At 47.4% G+C, this 20,492-nt stretch overlaps 1 protein-coding gene across 2 annotated transcripts in view; it reads left to right on the forward strand.

The window, feature by feature from the left end:
* Nucleotides 1-20,492, forward strand: part of cdh8 (cadherin 8) — a 264,118-nt gene that overhangs the window by 198,644 nt on the left and 44,982 nt on the right. For both annotated transcript variants that reach the window (XM_038806240.1, XM_038806241.1), the window contains exons 7-8: nt 3,375-3,628; nt 16,759-16,895. In XM_038806240.1, coding sequence (XP_038662168.1) covers nt 3,375-3,628; nt 16,759-16,895 — 391 coding nt within the window. The remainder of the gene's footprint in view (nt 1-3,374; nt 3,629-16,758; nt 16,896-20,492) is intronic.

Consider the following 20,492-nt stretch of genomic DNA (forward strand, 5'->3'; position numbering starts at 1 on the left):
CACCAAGACCCTCAAGTTCTCGTCGCTCACACCTATTTGCCCCACACTCTGCCCACACCCCTCCCATGGCATCTAATGCCACCCACCCCTCACCCATGGCTCCTCATGCCCTCCATGCTAAGGCAAGGTCCCCAAACAACTCCTATGGTCTCTCTGCCAAGCGTAAGCACTCCAGATAGCCTGTATGAGTCCTTGTTTAACCTGCATTTCCCACCATGCCGAGCCATAGCGCTTCCATGTTCATTTTTCCACTATGCACTGCCTGGAAGTAATTAACCCTATATTAACAGTAGGATGTGCAGAAAAAGCTTGAAAAAGTAATTTTTGGATAACTTTTCCACTTTCTGAAAGTTTTCTTTTACCACATAGTTTTCTTTTATAATAAAAGTATCAATCATCCAGACCCTTTAAAATATAAATATCAGAAACTGCAAGCATTTGAAACAGCTTTATTTTGTGTAAATGACCATTGGGAAATTGGCAGCAGAGTTTAAGAGAGCCAAGGCTGTCAGTCAAGCAATGTTTTCCCTGGGCTCAGGTGTTTTAGTACTCTAATGGACGCCCGGGCTCTTAGCCACGAATACTCAATAAGACTCGGCTCAGAGCCCAGAAATCCTTCAGCCTATTGAAGCAACTGGGCTCGAGGGAAAACATTGCTTGGTTGACGTCTCTGGCCCTCTGATCTCTGCTGTCAGCCCCACAAAGTTAATTTTCACAACTGTTAAGGGGTTTCAAGTGCTTGCAGTCTCAGCTACTGAAACCTTAAAGTGTCTGGGGTATTGACATTTTTATTGCCCTGTAGTTAAAAAGGAAGGTTTATTTTAAAGAAGGTGGAGATTTAATAGCCCGAACTTGAAGGCCCAGTTAAAAATTGGAAACTCGGGATTGGGGTCCAAGGTTGGGTCCCAGCTGTCATTTCTGAAATGCTTCCATGCCATCCCGACTTGGTGCAAACCCAAGCCGCTGTAGAGGTATTTCTGCAATGCCAATTCAATTCTATCACCATTAATATCTTGGCCGGGATTATCCGATCCTGTGGCCAAGTTTTGACGCCGGCGTCAAAAGCGGCGCGAGCCACTCTGGTGTCAACAGGCCTCCAGGCCCAGGTATGCACCTCTTCCTAGGGAGGCTAGGACGGTGCCGGAGTGGTGTCTGCTGCTCCGGCGCTCGAAAGCCGGCGCCCCACGGCCGGCGCGGGCCCACGCATGCACGCCATGTCCTGTGCAAGTTCGTGCATACGCGTGGGTTCCCGTCTCCGCGCCGGCCCCCGGGCAATATGGCAGAGCCCTACAGGGGCCCGGCACAGAGGAACATAGGACCCCCACGGAACTAGCCTACCCGCCGATCGCTCGGCCCCGTTCGCGGGCCAGGCCACCGTGGAGGCCCCTCCAGAGTTAGATCCCCCCCCACGAGGACAGCCCCTGCAGCCGGAACTCCGAGATCCTGCCGGGTGGGACTCGGCACCCACACCAGCGGGACTCGGCCGAACTCAACGGGCACTTGGCCTGTCGTGGCGCTGAGAATCACCGGGGGGGGGGGGTGCTTTCAACAGCCCCCGACCGGCGCGGCGGCAATCCCGCAGGCTCTTGAGAATCGGCGCCGGAGAATCAGCCGGCCGGCATCTGAGTGGTGTGGCACGATTCTCGACCCCCCCCGCCGATTCTCCGACCCGGCGAGGGATCGGAGAATCCCGGCCCTTGATTCCCACAAAAGCGTCACTGTCACTAGTCCTGAATTGTGCCATGGCCCCTCTATTTCTGTCGGAGATTTTGACAATGACACTAGTTTAATCTCTCAATTTGCATGTGATACTTTGAGCTCATGAACTGCCAGCACAGTAAACCATTCTGTGAGGGTCTTTTTACCCAAAGGATTTGATGAGAACATTAAGCTTCAGGGAGAAGATTTGAGCATTAATCATAGTAATGACCTCATCATCATTAATAAAATGAAACATTTCGCAGACGTGAATGTGCGCTTATTTTTCCGTACGATCTCTACACAGCTGCGCAATTGTCAGACTTCAGTGGATGACTTATTTCTTTTGTAAAGCTAAATTAAAAGTAAAAGAAAATTAAAAGAGTCAACCCCCAAAAAACAGCCTCCCCATTATCGTCCTCCTTTAACAGGCAGGTTCACCTTCAGAAACCCTATCCAGGGATACTTGACAGAGAACATGGAACATGTCTGGATCCTTTTTGAATTAGAGGTCACATTTTGTGGACTCTTTTTTAAAAGTAGGAGCGATGCTATCAGGTCCCTTTTCCAAAATAATTGGAATATTTCAGATCCTTTCTATTTTCCTGCCAAACTTTCAGCCTATTTTGAATATTTTAGTTTGCTTCAAGTACCAAAGGCATCAACAGGAAGAGACAGCTTGGAAGGATTGTGGAATCTGACAGTGTGAGGAAGTTGGATTAACACCAGTAGTTATCCTGTCATTAGCACAGCAGCAACTTGCTTCCAGCTGTGCCTGTTTGTCAATCCAGTTCTCTCGCACTATCTAATCTCCCTAACTCTCTCAGTCAGGGCCCTGTGCAGGCTGTGTCTCTATTGATATTCAGCCAACCACCCCTCACATCATTGTGCTCCATGACGCTCTCAATGTCGTACAAACTATAAGGGCTAATTTAAGCTCACAGTGCAAAGTGAGTGGGATAGCAGCAATCTGAAAGTGGGATCACTTATCGCCCCTGGTTACACTGATCCTCAATGCCGCACCATCTTGGATAGGGAGCCTGAGGCAGATTACTGGACTGGTTTTTTGTCTGCTTTCGCTGGAAGTCCATTTTTAATATGCAATTCTGGCTTCTGGAAATCAGGCATCAGGGGGAATGCTGGGGGCTTGTGAAACATGCCACCTTTAAGAAGGGCAAACATTGCAGGAGTGCAGAGTTTAAATTAATCCCTCCGCCGGTGACCTTCTCATCACCTTGCCCAGGCTTGCCTTGACCATGTAGCACCGTAAGTGCTGCCTCAAAAGAGTTGCTACGAGAGTGAGAGGAGCTCCCATCTCGTGAACATCTTTAATAATGAAGAAATAGCCAGAGCAGCTCCCCATCTGTGTAATGACTGCTAAATTTTTAATGCATTCGTCTTGATAAGTGAATGGGTGGAAAGAAGCAAAAAGACCTTGAGTGTTTTAGTGCTGGAAAGAATTAACAGCGTTCCCCGACTCTGAACAAAATATGCTTAATAAACAGTCAGTGGTAATTATTGTGGAGGGCTCATGCTCATTGTCTAGGACAGCTCTGGTGAACTTGCTGCAGATGTACTAATCCTGCATAACCTCCATCCATCAGCGTTAACTTCATTTGTTCTCTTGCTGTTTGAAGTCATTAGTGAAAATCATTCATCTCTGTCACTTTCAACAGCCCCTGGACTTTGAGACCAAGAGATCCTATACCCTGAAAGTGGAAGCAGGTAATGCACATATTGATCCTCGCTTCATCAGCAAGGGACCCTTCAAAGACACGGCAGCCGTGAAGATCACAGTGGAGGATGCTGACGAGCCACCAGTGTTCTCATCGTCTGCCTATTTCCTGGAAGTGAGGGAGAGTGTAGTCGTTGGCTCTGTCATTGGACAAATAATGGCTCGTGACCCCGATATTGTGGTTAGCCCTGTTAGGTATGCAAGCTCAAGTTCTCGTATTCTTTAATTTTTTTTTGAATCCTTATTTATTTTACCTGGAGATCAATCCCAGCCTTCCTCCCTTACCCTATGTGACACTGGAGAGGCTGTTCTTTGAGGAAATTGACTTTTCGTGTGATGGATTCAACTATTGGCGACCTTCATTGATGAGGAACAGGGTGGAGATTTGGACGGAGCAGGCAGGATACGGGAACACTGTGGTTATGTCACTGAGCTTGTCACTTAGAATTCTGGACTCCTGATCTGGAGATACAATTTCATATTCCAACATAACAGTTGATTTAATTTTAGCTAAATTAAATAAAACCTGGAATAAGAAGCTGGTATCCATAAAGGTGACCATGAAACTACCAGATTTCCATAATTAACCAATTAGTTCTCAAACATCCTCAAAAGGTAGTGGTCCGTCAACATTACCCAATGACTACAGAACCACAGCAATTTGATAGAATCACAGTCCAATTTTTCAGATAACAATCTGAAAATGCTGCAATATAACCTCTAAAACACTCTCAGGGCAGTACATTCCAGACCTTAACCATTTGCTACATGAAATAGTTTTTCCTCATGTAAATATTTCTACTTTTGCCAATTACTTTAAATCTGTGCCATCTCGTTCTCGTTTCGTTCTTGATTCCTTCACAAGTGGGAACAATTTCTCCCTATTAACTCTATCCAGATGCGTCATGCTTTTGAATACCTATTTAAAAGTCTCCTCTCAGCCTTGTCTCCTCCAAGACAACATTCCTAACCTTTTTTCCATTCTATCCTCACAACTGACGTCCCACATCCCTGGAACCATTTCTGTGAATCATTTCTGCAAGTAACATTTGCAACATAGAAGTGCCAGGCAATGACCATCTCCAACAAGAGAGAATTTAACCATCTCCCCTTGACATTCGAAGGAATTGCCATCACTGTATCCCCAACATGCTGGGAGTTACCATTGACCAGAAACTGAGCTGGATCAAACATATAAATACTGTGGCCAGAAGAGGCTGGGAATTCTGCGTAAAGTAATTCTCCTCCTGACTCATCAAAGCCTGCCCACCATCTCCAAGGCGCAAGTCAGGAGTGTGATGGAATACTCTCCCCTTGCTTGGATGAGTGCAGCTCCAACAAGACTCAAGGTGCTCAGTACCATCCAGGACAAAGCAGCCTGTTTGACTGCCTATCACCTTCAGCATTCACTCCCTCCACCACATGCAAATGGTGGCAACAGTGTGCACCATCTAAAAGATGCACTGCAACAATTCAGCAAGGCTCAACAGTCTCTTCCAAACCCAGGACCACTACCATCTAGGAGGGCAGCAGATACATGGGACCACCACCACCTTCAGGTTACCCTCCAAGTCACGTGCCATGTACCTTCACTGTCACTGGGTCAAATTGCCAGAACTCTCTTCTCAACAGGGCTGCCGGTGTACCTACACCAGGTGGACCTCAGCGATGTCAGAAGCTGGATCACCACAACCTTCTGAAGGGCAATTAGGAATGGGCAATAAATGCTGGCTTAGCCACTCCACGAACAAATAAATAACAAAAACTTTCTCTGATGTCTTCAAATCTTTACTAAAGTATAGTACCCAGAACTAAACCCAATACCCCAGATAAGGCTGGAGTTCAAATGGGGCAGCACGGTAGCACGGTAGCATGGTGGTTAATGTAAATGCTTCACAGCTCCAGGGTCCCAGGTTCGGTTCCCGGCTGGGTCACTGTCTGTGCGGAGTCTGCACGTCCTCCCCGTGTGTGCGTGGGTTTCCTCCGGGTGCTCCGGTTTCCCCCCACAGCCAAAGATGTGCGGGTTAGGTGGATTGGCCATGCTAAATTGCCCATAGTGTCCTAAAAAGTAAGGTTAAGGGGGGGGTTGTTGGGTTACGGGTATAGGGTGGATACGTGGGTTTGAGTAGGGTGATCATTGCTCGGCACAACATCGAGGGCCGAAGGGCCTGTTCTGTGCTGTACTGTTCTATATTCTATAAATAGCCTTCTTGCTCTCGTACTATTTAGCCCAGGATACTGTATGCTTTATTTATCATTCTCTCAAGTTGTTCAATGGCTTATGCACATACACCCAGGTCTTTCTGCTCCTACATCCCCTTCAGCGTAGTGGCCTTCATTTTATATTGCTTTCCGACCAAATGCAATTACTTTGTCTTTCTCCACATTGAACTTCATCTGCTCTTTGTCCACCCGTTCCATCAAATTGTTTCCGTCCATCTGAAGTTCCACACCATTCTCCTCACAGTTCGCAACATTTCCAAGTTTTGTATCATCCACATATTTTGAAATTGTGCTCTATAAACCAAACTCCAGGTTGTTAATATATACATGAGGAAGAACAAGGTTCCCAGTACTCCAAACCCCACTACAAACCTTCATCCAGCTCGTAAAACACCCATTACTCTTTGTTTCCTGTCACTCGGCCAATTTTGTATCCATGTTGCAACTTCCCCTTTTATTCCATGAGCTCTCACCTTGCTCAGACGTCTGTCGTGTGGCACTGTATCAGACGCCTTTTGGAAATCCATGCCCTTCTATTCTTAGGCAGTCCCCTGGAGTCGATGATGACTTGTTTCCATGCTAGAAATGAGTTCTCAGGTGACCGGTGAGTCCAAAGCGTGAGCTGCAGTCTCTTCATGGTTGGAAGAGTGAGTGGGTGGGGTGCCCCGGTTGCCTCACTCTACTTTCACTTTCCACATTTGGTTTCGACTTGCTCTTGGCGATGAAATACGAGGTGCTCAGCTCCTTCCCGGATGCTTTTCCTCCACTTGGACGGCCTTTGGCCAGAGATTCCCAGGTGTCGATGGGAATATTTTCAAGGAGCCTTTGAAGGTGTCCTTGAAGAGTTTCCTCTGCCCTCCGTTGCTGTGTTGAAGCTTCGAGTAGAGTGCCCAGTTCAGGAACCTCATGACAGGAATGCAGATGATGTCACCCTCCCAGCGGAGCTGGTCAAATGCTTCAATGCTGGCGATGTTGACCTGAGCAGACCAGTGACATTGATGCGCCTGTCCTGCCAATGGATTTCACAAATCTTACAGAGGTAGCGCTGCTGGTATTTCTTCAGGATTTTGAGGATGCCTGCTGTACATAGTCCATGGGCGGGATTCTCCCCTGCCGGCTGCCGAATTCTCCGGCGTCGGGGTTTTGGCGTGGGCCGGAATCGTGCCGCGCCGGTTGCCGACCACTGGCAGCAGCCCCCCCCCCCCCCCCCCCGCCCCGGCGGTTCTCCGGCCCGCGATGGGCCGAGCAGCCGCCCGATTTAGGCCTGTCCGGCCGGCGTAAATTAGACCTGGTACTCACTGGCGAGACCCGGCTTTGCGGGTGGCCTCCGGGGTCCTTAGGGTGGCGCGGGGGGATCTGACCCCGGGGTTTGCCCCCACGGTGGCCTGGCCCGCGATCGGGGCCCACCGATCCGCGGTCGGGCCTGTGCCATGGGGGCACTCTTTCCCTCCGCACCGGCTGCTGTGGACCTCCGCCATGGCCGGTGCAGAGACGAACCCCCCTGTGCATGCATTGGGATGACGCCATCACACGCTGGCGCTCCCGCGCCAACTCGCGCCTGCCGGTGGAGGCCCTGCGGCGCCAGTTGGTGCAGCGCCAAGCCCCTTCCACGCCGGTTGGCTTGGTGCCAAACACTCCAGCTTCCAGCCTAGCCCCTGAAGGTGTGGAGGATTCCGCACCTTCCGTGCCGCCCAACGCTGGAGTGGTTCACGCCACTCCTCGGTGCCGGGACCCCCCACCCCACCAGGTAGGGGAGAATCCCGCCCCATTTCTCTGAGATTTCCTATAACACAGCCAATATCGTATCCATGTTGCTACTGTCCCTTTTATTCCATGAACTATACCTTTGCCCACAAGTCTGGTGTCCGATACGGTACTACATGCCTTTTGGAAGTCCAAGTACACTACATTAACAGCTTTTCCCTCATCAACCCTATCTGTTACTTCTTCAAAAGAAAACTCCAGGACGTTATTTGAACACAAGTTTCCCTTCATGAATCCGTGCTGGCTTTGTTTAATTGACCCGTATTTATCCAGGTGACTATTAATTTTGTCCGAAACTACTTTTTCCAGAAGTCTCCTCACCACCAAAATTAAACTGACTGTTCTTTTTTGAACAAGGATGTAAAAATTACAGCTCTCCAGCCCTCTGAAACTAACCCTGAGTCTAAGGAAGACTGTAAATGTATGTTCAGTGCATATGCATTTTCCCGCTCTCACTTCGCTCATTATCCTTGGATCCATATCATCTGGACCTGATGCCTTACCAACTTTTAAGTATGGACAGCTTATCTAATACTGCCTCTTTGTCAATTTTAAATCCTTCCAGTATATTATTTGCCTCCTCTTTCTCTGTGTCGTGGGTGGCATCATCTTCTTTCTATGCCATCTCCCTCGATGAGTAAATCCCCTTTTTGGTCCCCAATCGGCCCTACTCCTTTTGCCACCCTTTTACTGTTGTATGCCCATAGAAGACATCGTGATGCACTTGTATGTTCGCTGCCAGTCTCTTTTCATATTGCCTCTTTGCTTCACTAATTTGCTTTTCCACTTCCTCTCTGAACCTTGGACATTCAGCCTGGTTCTCCATTGTATTCTCCACCTGACGTCAGTCGAAAGCACATTTTGTTCCCTTTTCCATTTAATTACTAACTCTTTTGTCATCAGGGATCTCTGGATTTCTTTGCTCTATCTTTCCCTTTTGAGAGAATAAATCTTAATGCTGCAGAAACTTTTCACGAACATGTTCTCTGAACTCTTGCCCCTCACTGCCCTTTGCACAATGACTACCCCAGTCTACATCAGCTAATTGGAGTTCCCCGTTGTATCTACTCTAGAAGTCTTGTACCTCTGCAATTTCCTTATACATTTGCTTCTCTCCATCCTGCCCACTGGTTGGTGGTCTACAGGCCACACCAAATAACCTACTGGCAACGGTATCTCTCATCAAATAGATTCTGCCCTTGACCCCTCTGGAACACTCTGTTCCTTCGACACTGCAATGCTCTGCTTAATCAATAATACCACCCCTCCCCGTTTCCTATCTCTCTATTTTGTTTCCAGGAATAATTAACACCTCCCAGTCCTCTCCTCCCTTGTATCTCACCAATCTTGTTAACACACTCCTTGCATTCACATACACACACGTTAGTTCTGATTGAGACTGTGTTACATTCCTGCCAATACTGACCCCATCTAACTTAGTATTCCCGGCTCTGGTGCTTTCTATCTCTCTCAGTATTCTGTGCAGCTTGGTATTCCTATCTGACATTTCTTTCTGGTTCCCCAACCCTCCCCAATCGCCCCACAAGGAACTCAGTCCCGGCTCTTGTCGGTGAAATCAGCCCGGTCTGCCCCAGAGCCAGTCCCAATATCCTAAGAATTTGAATCCTTCCATCCTGTATCAGCTTTCTAGCCATGTATTCATCTGTTATATCCTCCTATTTTTATACCCACTTGTGCATGGTTCTGGGAGCAATCCAGAGATCGCTGCTTTTGAGTTCCTGCTTACTAATTTCCGACTGAGCACCCTAAATTCTGATTGCGGGGTCGCAACCCTCTTTCTGCCAATGTTGTTCATACCAACGCAGACCGCAACCTTTGGCTGCTCACCGACCCCCACCTTCCCCCCCCTCCCCCCGCACCCCCGTCCCCCTGCCTCAGTGTGCCTCATAGCCATTCAGGGGCATCCTTGACCCTGGCATCAGGGAGGCAACACACCTTCATCCTGGATTTACTTCTGTGGCCACAGGAATGCCTATCTACTAAAAGCAAATTACCGCGGATGCTGGAATCTGAAACGAAAGAGACAATGCTGGAAAATCTCAGCAAGCCTGGCAGCATCTGTAGGGAGAGAAAAGAGCTAACGTTTCGAGTCCGATGACTCTTTGTCAAAGCTCTGACAAAGAGTCATCGGACTCGAAACGTTAGCACTTATCTTTCCCTACAGATGCTGCCAGACTTGCTGAGATTTTCCAGCATTGTCTCTTTCGTTTCAGATTCCAGCATCCGCAGTAATTTGCTTTTATCCAGTGTTTAACTCACTGCCACCTCTCTTCCAGGAATGCCTACCCTGAAGAAGTACTGCTCTTCTCTCCGACAGGATTTCCGTAAGTCCCTCCCTCACACTATCCTACTTCACTGCTTTCCATTTCTCTCTTAGTGTTGGACAAGGTATTTACCAAGACTCGCTTCCACAGCCATATTTCCTTCCTCAGTGACTGTCTTCATCTCCGACTTACTCCACGGGGATTTCAACTTAAATTTCACCCTGCATGTAACCTCCAGGATTACAGGTACCTCCAGGATATACAACATTCTTCCAACCGCTGCTCTCGCCGCATCCTGAAAACCACACTCAGTGCCATGCGGCGCCACATGAAGATACTCGACATCTCTTTCCAACAGCACCGTCTTACTCTCTCTCAAAGCTGTCACTGTCCCCAGTTTCATTTCATCCTTCGCATCATTCGACGTATTAACAAGAATCTCTTCCTGTTTCTTACAGATGGTAAGGAACGCAAGCTTCAACAACTCACCAACACCACAGCCCATCCTAGACCCTCCACCAGTCCCAATCCCTCGTACTCCATTTCTCCCAGTATCAACACCACAGCCCATCCCAGGCCCTCCACCAGCCCCAATCCCTCGTACTCCATTTCTCCCAGTGTCAACACCACAGCCCATCCCAGGCCCTCCACCAGTCCCAATCCCTCGTACTCCATTTCTCCCAGTGTCAACACCACAGCCCATCCCAGGCCCTCCACCAGTCCCAATCCCTCGTACCCCATTTCTCCCAGTATCAACACCACAGCCCATCCCAGGCCCTCCACCAGTCCCAATCCCTCGTACCCCATTTCTCCCAGTATCAACACAACTGCCCATCCCATGCCCTCCACCAGTCCCAATCCCTCTTACCCCATTTCTCCCAATCCCAGCCCTTTCCGCGTGTTCACCATACCCTCTGACCTTCCCCTCTCTGAGGCTGAGCGTGCTGTTCTCAGCAAAGGACTCAGCTTTGTACCCTTACGTCCCCACCTCAATGAATTCCGGGCTTGACATGATGTTGAACTCTTCTTTCGTCGCCTTCGTCTCCGTGCCCACTTCTTTGGGCAAGAATCCTCCCTTTGTTCCACTGATCCTTTCATATGCCTCCAACATTCTGCCTCCAAGTGGACCCCCCCCCCCCCCCCCCCTCCCCAGGACAATTACCTGCCTTTGATCTTTTAATTGAGAACTGTCGATGGGACATTGGCCGTCTTAATTTTTCTGCCCCCCTCACCCATTCCAACCTCTCTCCTTCTGAACTTTCTGCTCTTCACTCTGTCAGGTCTAACCCCGACTTTGTCATCAAACCTGCCGACAAAGGGGGTGCTGTTGTCATCTGGCGCACTGACCTCTACCTCACAGAGGCTCAGCGCCAAATCTCCGATACTTCCTCTTACCTCCCCCTGGACCATGACCAGACCACTGAACATCAAACCATTATCTTCAACACTGTTAGTGACCTCATTTCCTCCGGATGCCTTCCCCCTACAGCTTCCAACCTCATAGTCCCCCAAGCCCGGACAGCCCGCTTTTACCTACTTCCCAAAATCCACAAAAAGGACTGTCCCGGTAGGCTCATTGTGTCAGCATGCTCCTGCCCCACCGAACTTATTTCCTCTTATCTCGACTCCATCCTCACTCCTCTGGTCCATTCCCTCCCCACCTACATCCAGGATTCCTCTGATGCCCTGCGTCATATTGACAGCTTCCAGTTCGTGGGCCCTAACCGCATTCTATTCACCATGGATGTGCAATCCCTCGACACCTCCATCCCACACCAGGATTGCCTGAGAGCCCGTCGCTTCTTTCTCAAAAAGAGACCCAGACAATTCCCATCCAGCTTTGACAATGCCTATCTATTCCTGTAACTATTGAATAACCTATCCATGTTGATCTCCCATTTTTCTTGTACACTCTCCGGCCTTTAGGGAAGGAAATTTGCCATCCTTGCCTGGTCTGGTCTAAATGTGACTCCAGACCCGCAGGAATGTGGTTGACTCTATTCAGGGACAAATTAGGACGGGCAATAAATGTTGGCCCAGCCAAGCGGTTCTCACATCCCATGATAGAGTTAAAATAAAATACACTCAGGGAGCTCCTGCTTGATCTGCCTGTTTCTGTTTAACTCTCCTTTGACTTTCTCACTTGGGAAGCTGTACGGTGGCCGTGGACACGAACCTCCTGATTGGAGACTAGGTGCTCCCGCCAGTGGGAAATTCGAAAAGGTCCCTGCCGGTGCGAGGAGCGGTCCCAACCTGTCATTTAATGGTACTTTAAAAATTGTGTCCAGAACAAAACTCAGTGAATCCAGCTGGGCATTTGACCAGAAGATCTAAAGGTGTATCAATTTTACACTCCGAGATCCGTGTGAACAGCGCTCTTAAGCTGAGACAGATCAGGTCGAAACTCATGGCTGATGTTCTCTTTTCATTTTTATCCTGTTTATATACAGTCAACACTGTCACTGAGATGCAAGACCAAATCTCCCTTCTTTCCTGCATTGCTCTGTGACGCCACACTCCTCTTGACCTGAGATGCCCCTTTCCAAACTCTCAGATGAACCACAGAAAGACAGAAGTCAGCTCCAGCAAGTAATTAAGCAAATCTTGGATTGGAATGGATTTGTTTATTGTCACGTGTACTGAGGTGTCGTGAAAAGTATTGTTCTGCACACAGTCCAGACAGATCATTCCTTACATGAACAAAAAACATTGGGAAAACATAAATACACAATGTAAATACATAGACACAGGCATCAGATGAAGCAGACAGGAGTGTAGTACGTACTACTCATTAGAGAAGATGTGTGAAGTCCATAAGAGGGTCATTTAGGAGTCAGGTAAGAGCGGGTAATAGGCTGTTTTGAATTTGTTAGTGCGTGTTCTCAGACTTTTGTATCTCCTGCCCGATGGAAAAAGTTGGAAGAATGAATAAGCCGGGTGGGAGGGGCCTTTGATTATGCTGCCCGCTTTTCCAAAGCAGCGGGAGGTGTTGAGAGACAATAGATGGGGGGTGGTTTGCATGATGGACTGGGCAGTGTTCGCGACTCTCTGTAGTTTCTTGAATGTTGCAGTTTATTGTAAAGAGGATGGAATATAAAAGTCGGGAAATCTTGCTCCAACTGTACTGTCCATTGGTTGAATCACACCTCGAGTACTGGGTTCTGTTTTTGGCCTTCTTACCGAAGGAGGGCTGGACTTGCACTGGAGTCAGTTCAGAGAACGTTTGTTGGGCTTGAAGGGGTTGTTCTTTGAGGAAAGTTTGAGTAGGATGGGTCTATATTCATCAGTGGTTAGAAGAACGATAGGTGATCTTATTGAAAGATATGGGATTCCGTGGGGCTCAGGAGGGTAGATGCTGAGAGGATGTTCCCCTCATGTGTGAATCTAGAATCTCGAGCGCATTTTGACAACAGGAGTATCCCGTTCAGAACTGAGATGAGGGAGAATTTAATCTCTCGGAGAGTCATTAACAGTTAGTGCCGTTAAGGCCACAATCTGATCAGCCATGATCTTATTCAATGGCGGAGCAGGGTCGTTGGGAAAAATGGCCTACCTCTGCTCCTATTCCATCAATTTCCTCTTTTCAAACCCTTTCAGGGTTCTGAGCTCTTTTTCAGCACACATTTTGCCCTTCTAAGTGTTGAGGGAATCTAAAGCATTCAATATGTAAGAATTTGCATTTGCAGCTGGTCCCGGGGCCCCCATGCCCACTTTCTTTCAAGGGTGCAATGATAAGAAGCTGTTAACAGGGTTTGGATTGGTTCATGAGGTCCTGAGGCGGTAACTCAGTTACTGACGGAAAGATGCGGACAAGCTCACCTACTGAAACCCACAGGTGTCTGGTTTGAAGAGCCTATTTGCTCAGGGGAACAGTGGGGAGGCACAAATAAAAGGACAGTGATTGCAGTGTTATGAAGGATACATACATGAAGCTTAGCCATGTCGGCAGAGAAATCCAATTCTCGTTATTCATTATTTTCATTTAATTGAGAGCTACACATCCTCAGCAGTGCCAGTCTGTTGTTGTATCCCATCACTTAATTCCCTGATTTCAGTCATATTGGCTCTAACCTCCTACGTGACTCTACTAACAAAAATACTTCATTGACAGCAAAATAGTTTGCGACGTCCTCGGTGTGCAAACGGTGCGATATAAATGTAAGTCTCTCTTTGTTTTAATGCAGAGGCATGTGCCCTTTATATAACCTGCACTGCACCTAGCCTGGGAGTGTTTGATTTATCTATTTATTCAATTGATTTATCCATGGTACAGAAAATAGCTTCACATTACAGGAGAGTGTAGAATGCTATATTGCTCAGACAGTCTGATACAGCTATGTAATTTATAGCAGAGCCATGCTCAAAGTCGACATTTTAGAATTTGAGTTGGGATAACCAATCAAACTTTAAAACCCAATTAAAATTTAAAAGCCATTTCAAGATGGGATAGCGACAAATAAAACAAAACTCATTAAAGTGATATTCAAACAATGGTAATGAACAATCCATTTCATATTGCTGTAACTTGCAAATAAATTCTTGTTAATTTTCTCTGTCAGTGTCTCCCGCCTGCCCACGTCTCTTGAAGATGATGGTTCCTTGGTGGCTTGCAATTCTACAGCACCGAGCAACCTCCAACCACTTCCTAAATAGCTGTTGTTTCTCTCTGGATCGAAGCAGATGTTGTGCCAAAGGGGAATCGCAGATGATTCTGTCTTTACTGAATGCCCACAGCACGAGTCTGTGCACTTGCATTCACAATGACACACATAGATGCACATACACATGCATGTGCACACATATGCAGAGGTACCACACACACACACGTACATGCACGCATGCACAGAAATGTCCACATACACATGCATTAGCACTCAGACATGCATGTGTGCACATACATGTAAGCACACACATGCTTGCACATACTTGCACAAATGTGTATAGACACACATGTATGCATGCACATGTTGATTACATATGTGCACACAGACACATACACAAAGCTGCAGCAGAGGCTGCTGAGTGCTAAACAGGAAATGGAGACCTGTATGGTTCAGCTTCCTAACGTAGGATACCTGGACTAGCTGTTGTACTTGTGTTTCGTCAACACCAGGGCCGACTTAAAGACATTATATGAATGCAAGTTGTTTTTTGTAGTGTTGGCAATAATAGTGGTTCGAAGCAAAGTGATTTTTAAAAATATAATTTCCTTTGAACAACTTAGTTTATTAATAATTAACATGAGAAAAAAGTGTCTGTTAGGCTGACTGTCAAGAATCAACCAATCAATTCATCAAGAGACTGTTCACTGTTCACCGTGGCCCAGCTGGGGGTGGCTGAGTGAGATGGGGCGAAGCTCAAAATGTAGCTAAAGATAAAGAAAGGTGACGGGAGTCCATAGCAGCCTTATGTCACCCCAAGGGATGAAGAGGATAAGTAAGTAAATAATGGCAGGGCCTTGCCAGGACGGCCAATGACAAGAATGCACTGGGTTCAGTAGTTGGAAGCAGAAGCTTATTTAATGCAACCTTCGGATAATCTGTCCGACCAGAACTAGAGACCCGACAGTGGAATTACAAATTCACAAAGAAATTGCTGAGAGGTTCTTGTGAAATTAAAATGGTGTAAGTGTTGGGGAAAATGTGCGCGTTCCTACAAATCTTCCATTCTTGCTTTCAGCCAGGTTTGTGGATTGTATAACAGAGTGCACGTCGATGTGAAAGAACTGCCACTTACATACAGAGGAGCATTTCCTCTGTCAGGAGAAAACTGAAGCACTTTTGAATAGCATAAATAGGGGCCGACAATCTTTCTTGTTTCTACAAATGGCAATGTATTTATTTCAAAGAGTTTGCTTCTTATTCTTCGCCGTGATAATACTTACACTTCGTTGAAAGCCAACACAAGCTAATATAAAACAAAATTATTCTTACAGCATGCTGAGCTTTGAAGGAGAATTGAAAGATGCTAACTGCAGGTATCGGACAGGCTGTCACTCGGTAGTAAGAGGCTCTTGAGTAAGAATAAACATTTATTTAGCCATTTGGTGGTGCATGCGTCTCTCCATAGCGATTTGTCAATCTATTATCCATGCACTTGTAGAGCTCCGTAAACTTCTCGCAGTGAATTCAATGCACCATCAGTTCTAAAAGGATTAATCTGAAATGAATTGAGGAGGAATTTTAACCTTTGAGCACTGTGCCATGAATGGCTTAGTGGGGAGCACACTTACCTCTGTGTCAGGGGGTTGTGGGTTCACGTCCCACATTAGAGATTTGATTATGTACTCTAGGTTGATGCACATCCCAGTGCGATACTGAGGGGGTGCTGCATTGTGAGAGATGCTGTAGGTGAGACGTTAACCCTCATTTACCCTGTGAGTATGGTGTAAGCGATCACATGGGACTACTTCTAAGGACATCAGGTGAACTCTCCCTGGTACTCTGGCCAATATTGGCCTCTCAACCAACACCCCCAAATTCAGATGATCTGATCAGTATCTTAACTCTGTCCATGGGACTGTGCATATATTCCCTCCTCTGTTTTCTGCATTATGTCAGGGAATACAATTTAAAAAGGATTTAATGGACTGTGGGTGGGATTTATCGACCAACCCACCGATGGCTTTTGGCAGCAGAGGCGGCCTGCCAGCGGAATTTACCGACCCCTCCCGTTGTCAACGGGATTTCCTGGTGACTGCACCCCTCACCACCGAGAAACCCATGTGCCGGTGTGGGACCGGAATATCCCATCGGCGTGAACTGCCGGTAAATCTCGCCCTGTGAAGCTTTTTCGGACTTTGCGTGGTCGTGTTAATTTGCATAAATGCATGTCTTTCTTGTCGAAAATGAACAATCTGGGATCATACTTCAGCTCATTCCCTTTTCTAATGATGGGAAGGAAGATTAGACAAGTTTCAGAGTGGATGGTGAATCAAATATGGCCTGTTTGACGTTATGGTCAAAGGTCAAAGTTAAGTCCCATTCTCAACCTTCCTTTGTCGTGAGTTTGTGTCTTTAACATGGGATGATTATTGAACTGTCTCTTTTGTAGGTATTCGATTGATCGGCACACTGACCTCGAAAGATTGTTCAACGTTAATGCTGACGATGGAAAGATAACCCTGGCTAAACCTCTGGACAGAGAGACCGATGTTTGGCATAACATCACTGTTATCGCCACGGAAACCAGTATGTATCACGGTGCCCAGTTGCGTTGGCAGAAGCTTCTGAGTGACTGTCTTTAATGTCATCCAAAATGGATGGGAATAGAACTGATGCAGGGCACGAGATGGGCCATTAAGCAACCTAATTAGATCTATACAAAACATATATTAAAAAAATAAACTTATGTCAGCATAAACTTCCTATCCAGCTGATAGATGTCTGATGGAAATTGCAATATGTATTTGTCAAATGGCAGCACCTTGATGGGTCGGATTGAGTAATTACAGTATGACCAGTTTACATTGGAATTTTCCATTATAAACATGGAGTTTCAAAGTCATAATGGGAAAATAATAATTCAGGAAAGAGTATGACTTTAAAATGGTAATTGGAACATACTTGAAAAACCCCCAGAAAATGCCAAAAAACTCAGCCTTTTCTGGCAGCATCTGTGGAGAGAGAAATAACGTCAATGTTTCGAGTCAGTGGGACTCTTCCTCAGAGTGATGAGTCATATGGACACAAAACTTCTCTTGTTTCTTTCTTCGCAGATGCTGCCAGACCTGGCTTTTTCCAGTTATTTCAGATTTCCAGCATCCATTGTATTTAACTTTTATCTTATCGAAACATACATTGTCTAATCTGGTGAAATTAACTCCTGTCCTCTTGATCCATTGACGAGCAGGTCGCCTTTGGTCCAGTTATAGTATTCTTGCCTCAGGATTCCGAAGGTTCATGGTTCAAATCCCCTGCAGTGATAGATCTTGCAGGCAGAGACTGTGATCTCTGGTTGGCATCCAGCACGATGCTCGTGCCCAATGGGTGACCTCTCCCGTCATGGTTTGTTCTGTGCCGCTCAAATAATCTTCCCGCCGTACACCCCAGCTAACTGCAATGAAGGTGCACTTGGAAGGATCATTCACACTGATGACATTGTTAATGAGTCCTTCCACCACTTCACACAAGTGAAAGAGTTTGAAGATGTGGAAATGCAACCAGCCCACTCTCCAGCAATCCCCGTGTGCAACTGAGGTTGACCATCAAACAATGAATGCATTCACTTCATGAACATTTTGGATATAAGTCCTTTCTCTTCCTGCAAACCTGTGGACAGTGACAACTCTCTCCCAACTTACTCCCTCTGCTTCCAAACCTTGCAAATTCAGCCTGCTCCCTCCATCCCTGCGGGTTCAGTTGAAGACAGTCAATTTGGACAATCAGTCCCCCCTCTCTCAATTCTCTGAGCTTAGCCCTTGTAGCTCAGGAGTTTGGCAGTACATTGGTAAAGGGACAGGACAGGATACTCAGAGGCCAGAAATCAGGGGAAAGTGGAGCCTATAAAGGGGCTTGAGAACTTAAGTTCCACATTTGTTTTTGAAAAGTGAAACTGGAGATAAGAAATTAGTATCTGTAAAAGTTATTGGATTGTTATAGAACAAAGTACAAAGAACAGCACAGCTCAGGAAAGGCCCTTCGGCCCGCCAAGCCTGCGCCGATCACGTGTAAGAAAACTTCCCCCGCACATCTCCTCTGAACTTATCCTCCCTCAGCTTGAACTTGTGCCCCCTTGTAATTGTCCTTTCCATCCTGGGAAAAAGCCTCCTACTGTTCACCCTATCTATCCCCCTCATAATTTTATTTTTAAAATAAATTTAGAGTACCCAATTTAGAGCACCTTTAGGGGCCAAGCCCTAACATTGAGGGGCTTGGCCCGCGCCGGAGTGGTTGGCGCCCCGCCGGCCGGCGGGAACGGCCTTTGGCGCCACGCCAGCCGGGGCCGTAGGGACTTCGCCGGCCGGCGGAAGTCCGCGCATGTGCCGGAGCAGCAGCGGCTGCTGATGTCATCCCCGCGCATGTGCAGGGGAGGGGGTCACTTCCGCCTCCGCCATTGTGAAGACTATGGTGAAGGCGGAAGCAAAAGAGTGCACCCACGGCACAGGCCCGCCGGCCGATTGGTGGGCGCCGATCGCGGACCAGGCCTCCGTGGGGGGACCCCCTGGGGCCAGATCGCCCCGTGCCCCCCCCCAGGACCCCGGAGCCCGTCCGCACCGCCTGGTCCCGCCAGTAAGGTAGGTGGTTTGATCCACGCCGACGGGACCGGCATGACAGCGGCAGGACTTCGGCCCATCCTGGGCCGGAGAATCGCCGGGGTGGGGCCAGCCACCAGGCGCGGCGTGATTCCCGCCCCCGCCGAATCTCTGGTGCCGGAGACTTCGGGACATGGCGGGGGCGGGATTGACGCCGGCCCCCAGCGATTCTCCAACCCGGCGGGGTGTCGGAGAATCCCGCCCCTTATCTCTGAAAATCTTTTCCACTAGCAAAATTGGGCGGAGAAATGGCAGATGGAATTTAACCCGGACAAATGTGAGGTGACGCATTTCGCTATCACTGACGTCAAGCTCACTGGCCTATAATTACCTGGGTTATCCTTGCAACCCTTCTTAAATAACGGTACAACATTGGCTATCCTCCAGTCCTCCGGGATCTCACCTGTGGCCAACGAGGAAACAAAGATTTCTGTTCTGGAAACCTATTGTGTTGCTTATTTCAGGATGGTTGGTGTAGTGCTCACAAAGACCACAGAATAGCTTTTAACTTCAACAAAGCAATGATTTTTTTTACATTACTATACTGGGATTCAACACTTAGTCCTTAAGAATACACAACTGATCAATCACATCCAACTACACTCATCTACTGCTAATCTCATTACTGGTGTAAACTATAGTCTAACCTTACTCACACTATCTGCTCTTATGACCTTCACTAGCTATCTCCTGCATACACACCTCGCCTAAGGTCCAGCATCACTGCCTTATATAGTTGTATCTGTAGCTCCCTCTTGTGGCTAATTTTGACACTACATTAACCTTTGCACTGCTGATAGTTATGATAATACCACACCTATCTGATTCACTAATGTCCCTTAAGGAAGGAAATCTTCTGTCCTTTCCTGGTCTGATCGAAGGTGACTAGCTAAAGAAGAAACAGCGGCACGAGGGGGGCGGGGGAAACATTCTGCAGTGCGTGGTTAGGATCTCGAGAGCTGTGGTGGATGAAGATTCAATCGTGGCTTTCAAAAAGAGAGTTACTAATTATCTGAAGGAAAGAAAAAGTTCAGGGCTGCCGGGAAAAGACACTTGGGTGGGACTTGATTAATAAGGGGATCAGGGGTCATGGGGAGAAGGCAGGAGAATGGGGATGAGAAAATATCAGCCATGATTGAATGGCGGAGCAGACTCGATGGGCCAGGTGGCCTAATTTTGCTCCTATGCCTTGTGGACTGGATGAGTTATAGAGATCTGGCTTGGACCCGGTGAGCTGAATGTCATCCTTTTGCGCTGTAACCAGTTTGCGATTCAATATGTGGTTCTTGTCCCACACCAATGTGGTTGAGTTTAACTGCCCTCTGAAGTGGCTTGGCAAGCCAGCAGTTGTATCAAACCGCTACCAATAACTGCGTGCTCCAAAATAAGTAGGAGCGCACATTGCCAGCGCTTCACACTCCCTGCAGATTATTTATTCTTTAAATTCTGTGTGACCTCAGTTTTCTATCAACTTCTTCACTGTTGCTCATTATTTATGATGTATTCACTCTCGGGATGTGGTAAGGTTGGTATT

The sequence above is a fragment of the Scyliorhinus canicula genome, chromosome 9, assembly GCF_902713615.1.
Source record: "Scyliorhinus canicula chromosome 9, sScyCan1.1, whole genome shotgun sequence".
In the NCBI taxonomy this organism is placed as follows: Eukaryota; Metazoa; Chordata; class Chondrichthyes; order Carcharhiniformes; family Scyliorhinidae; genus Scyliorhinus; species Scyliorhinus canicula.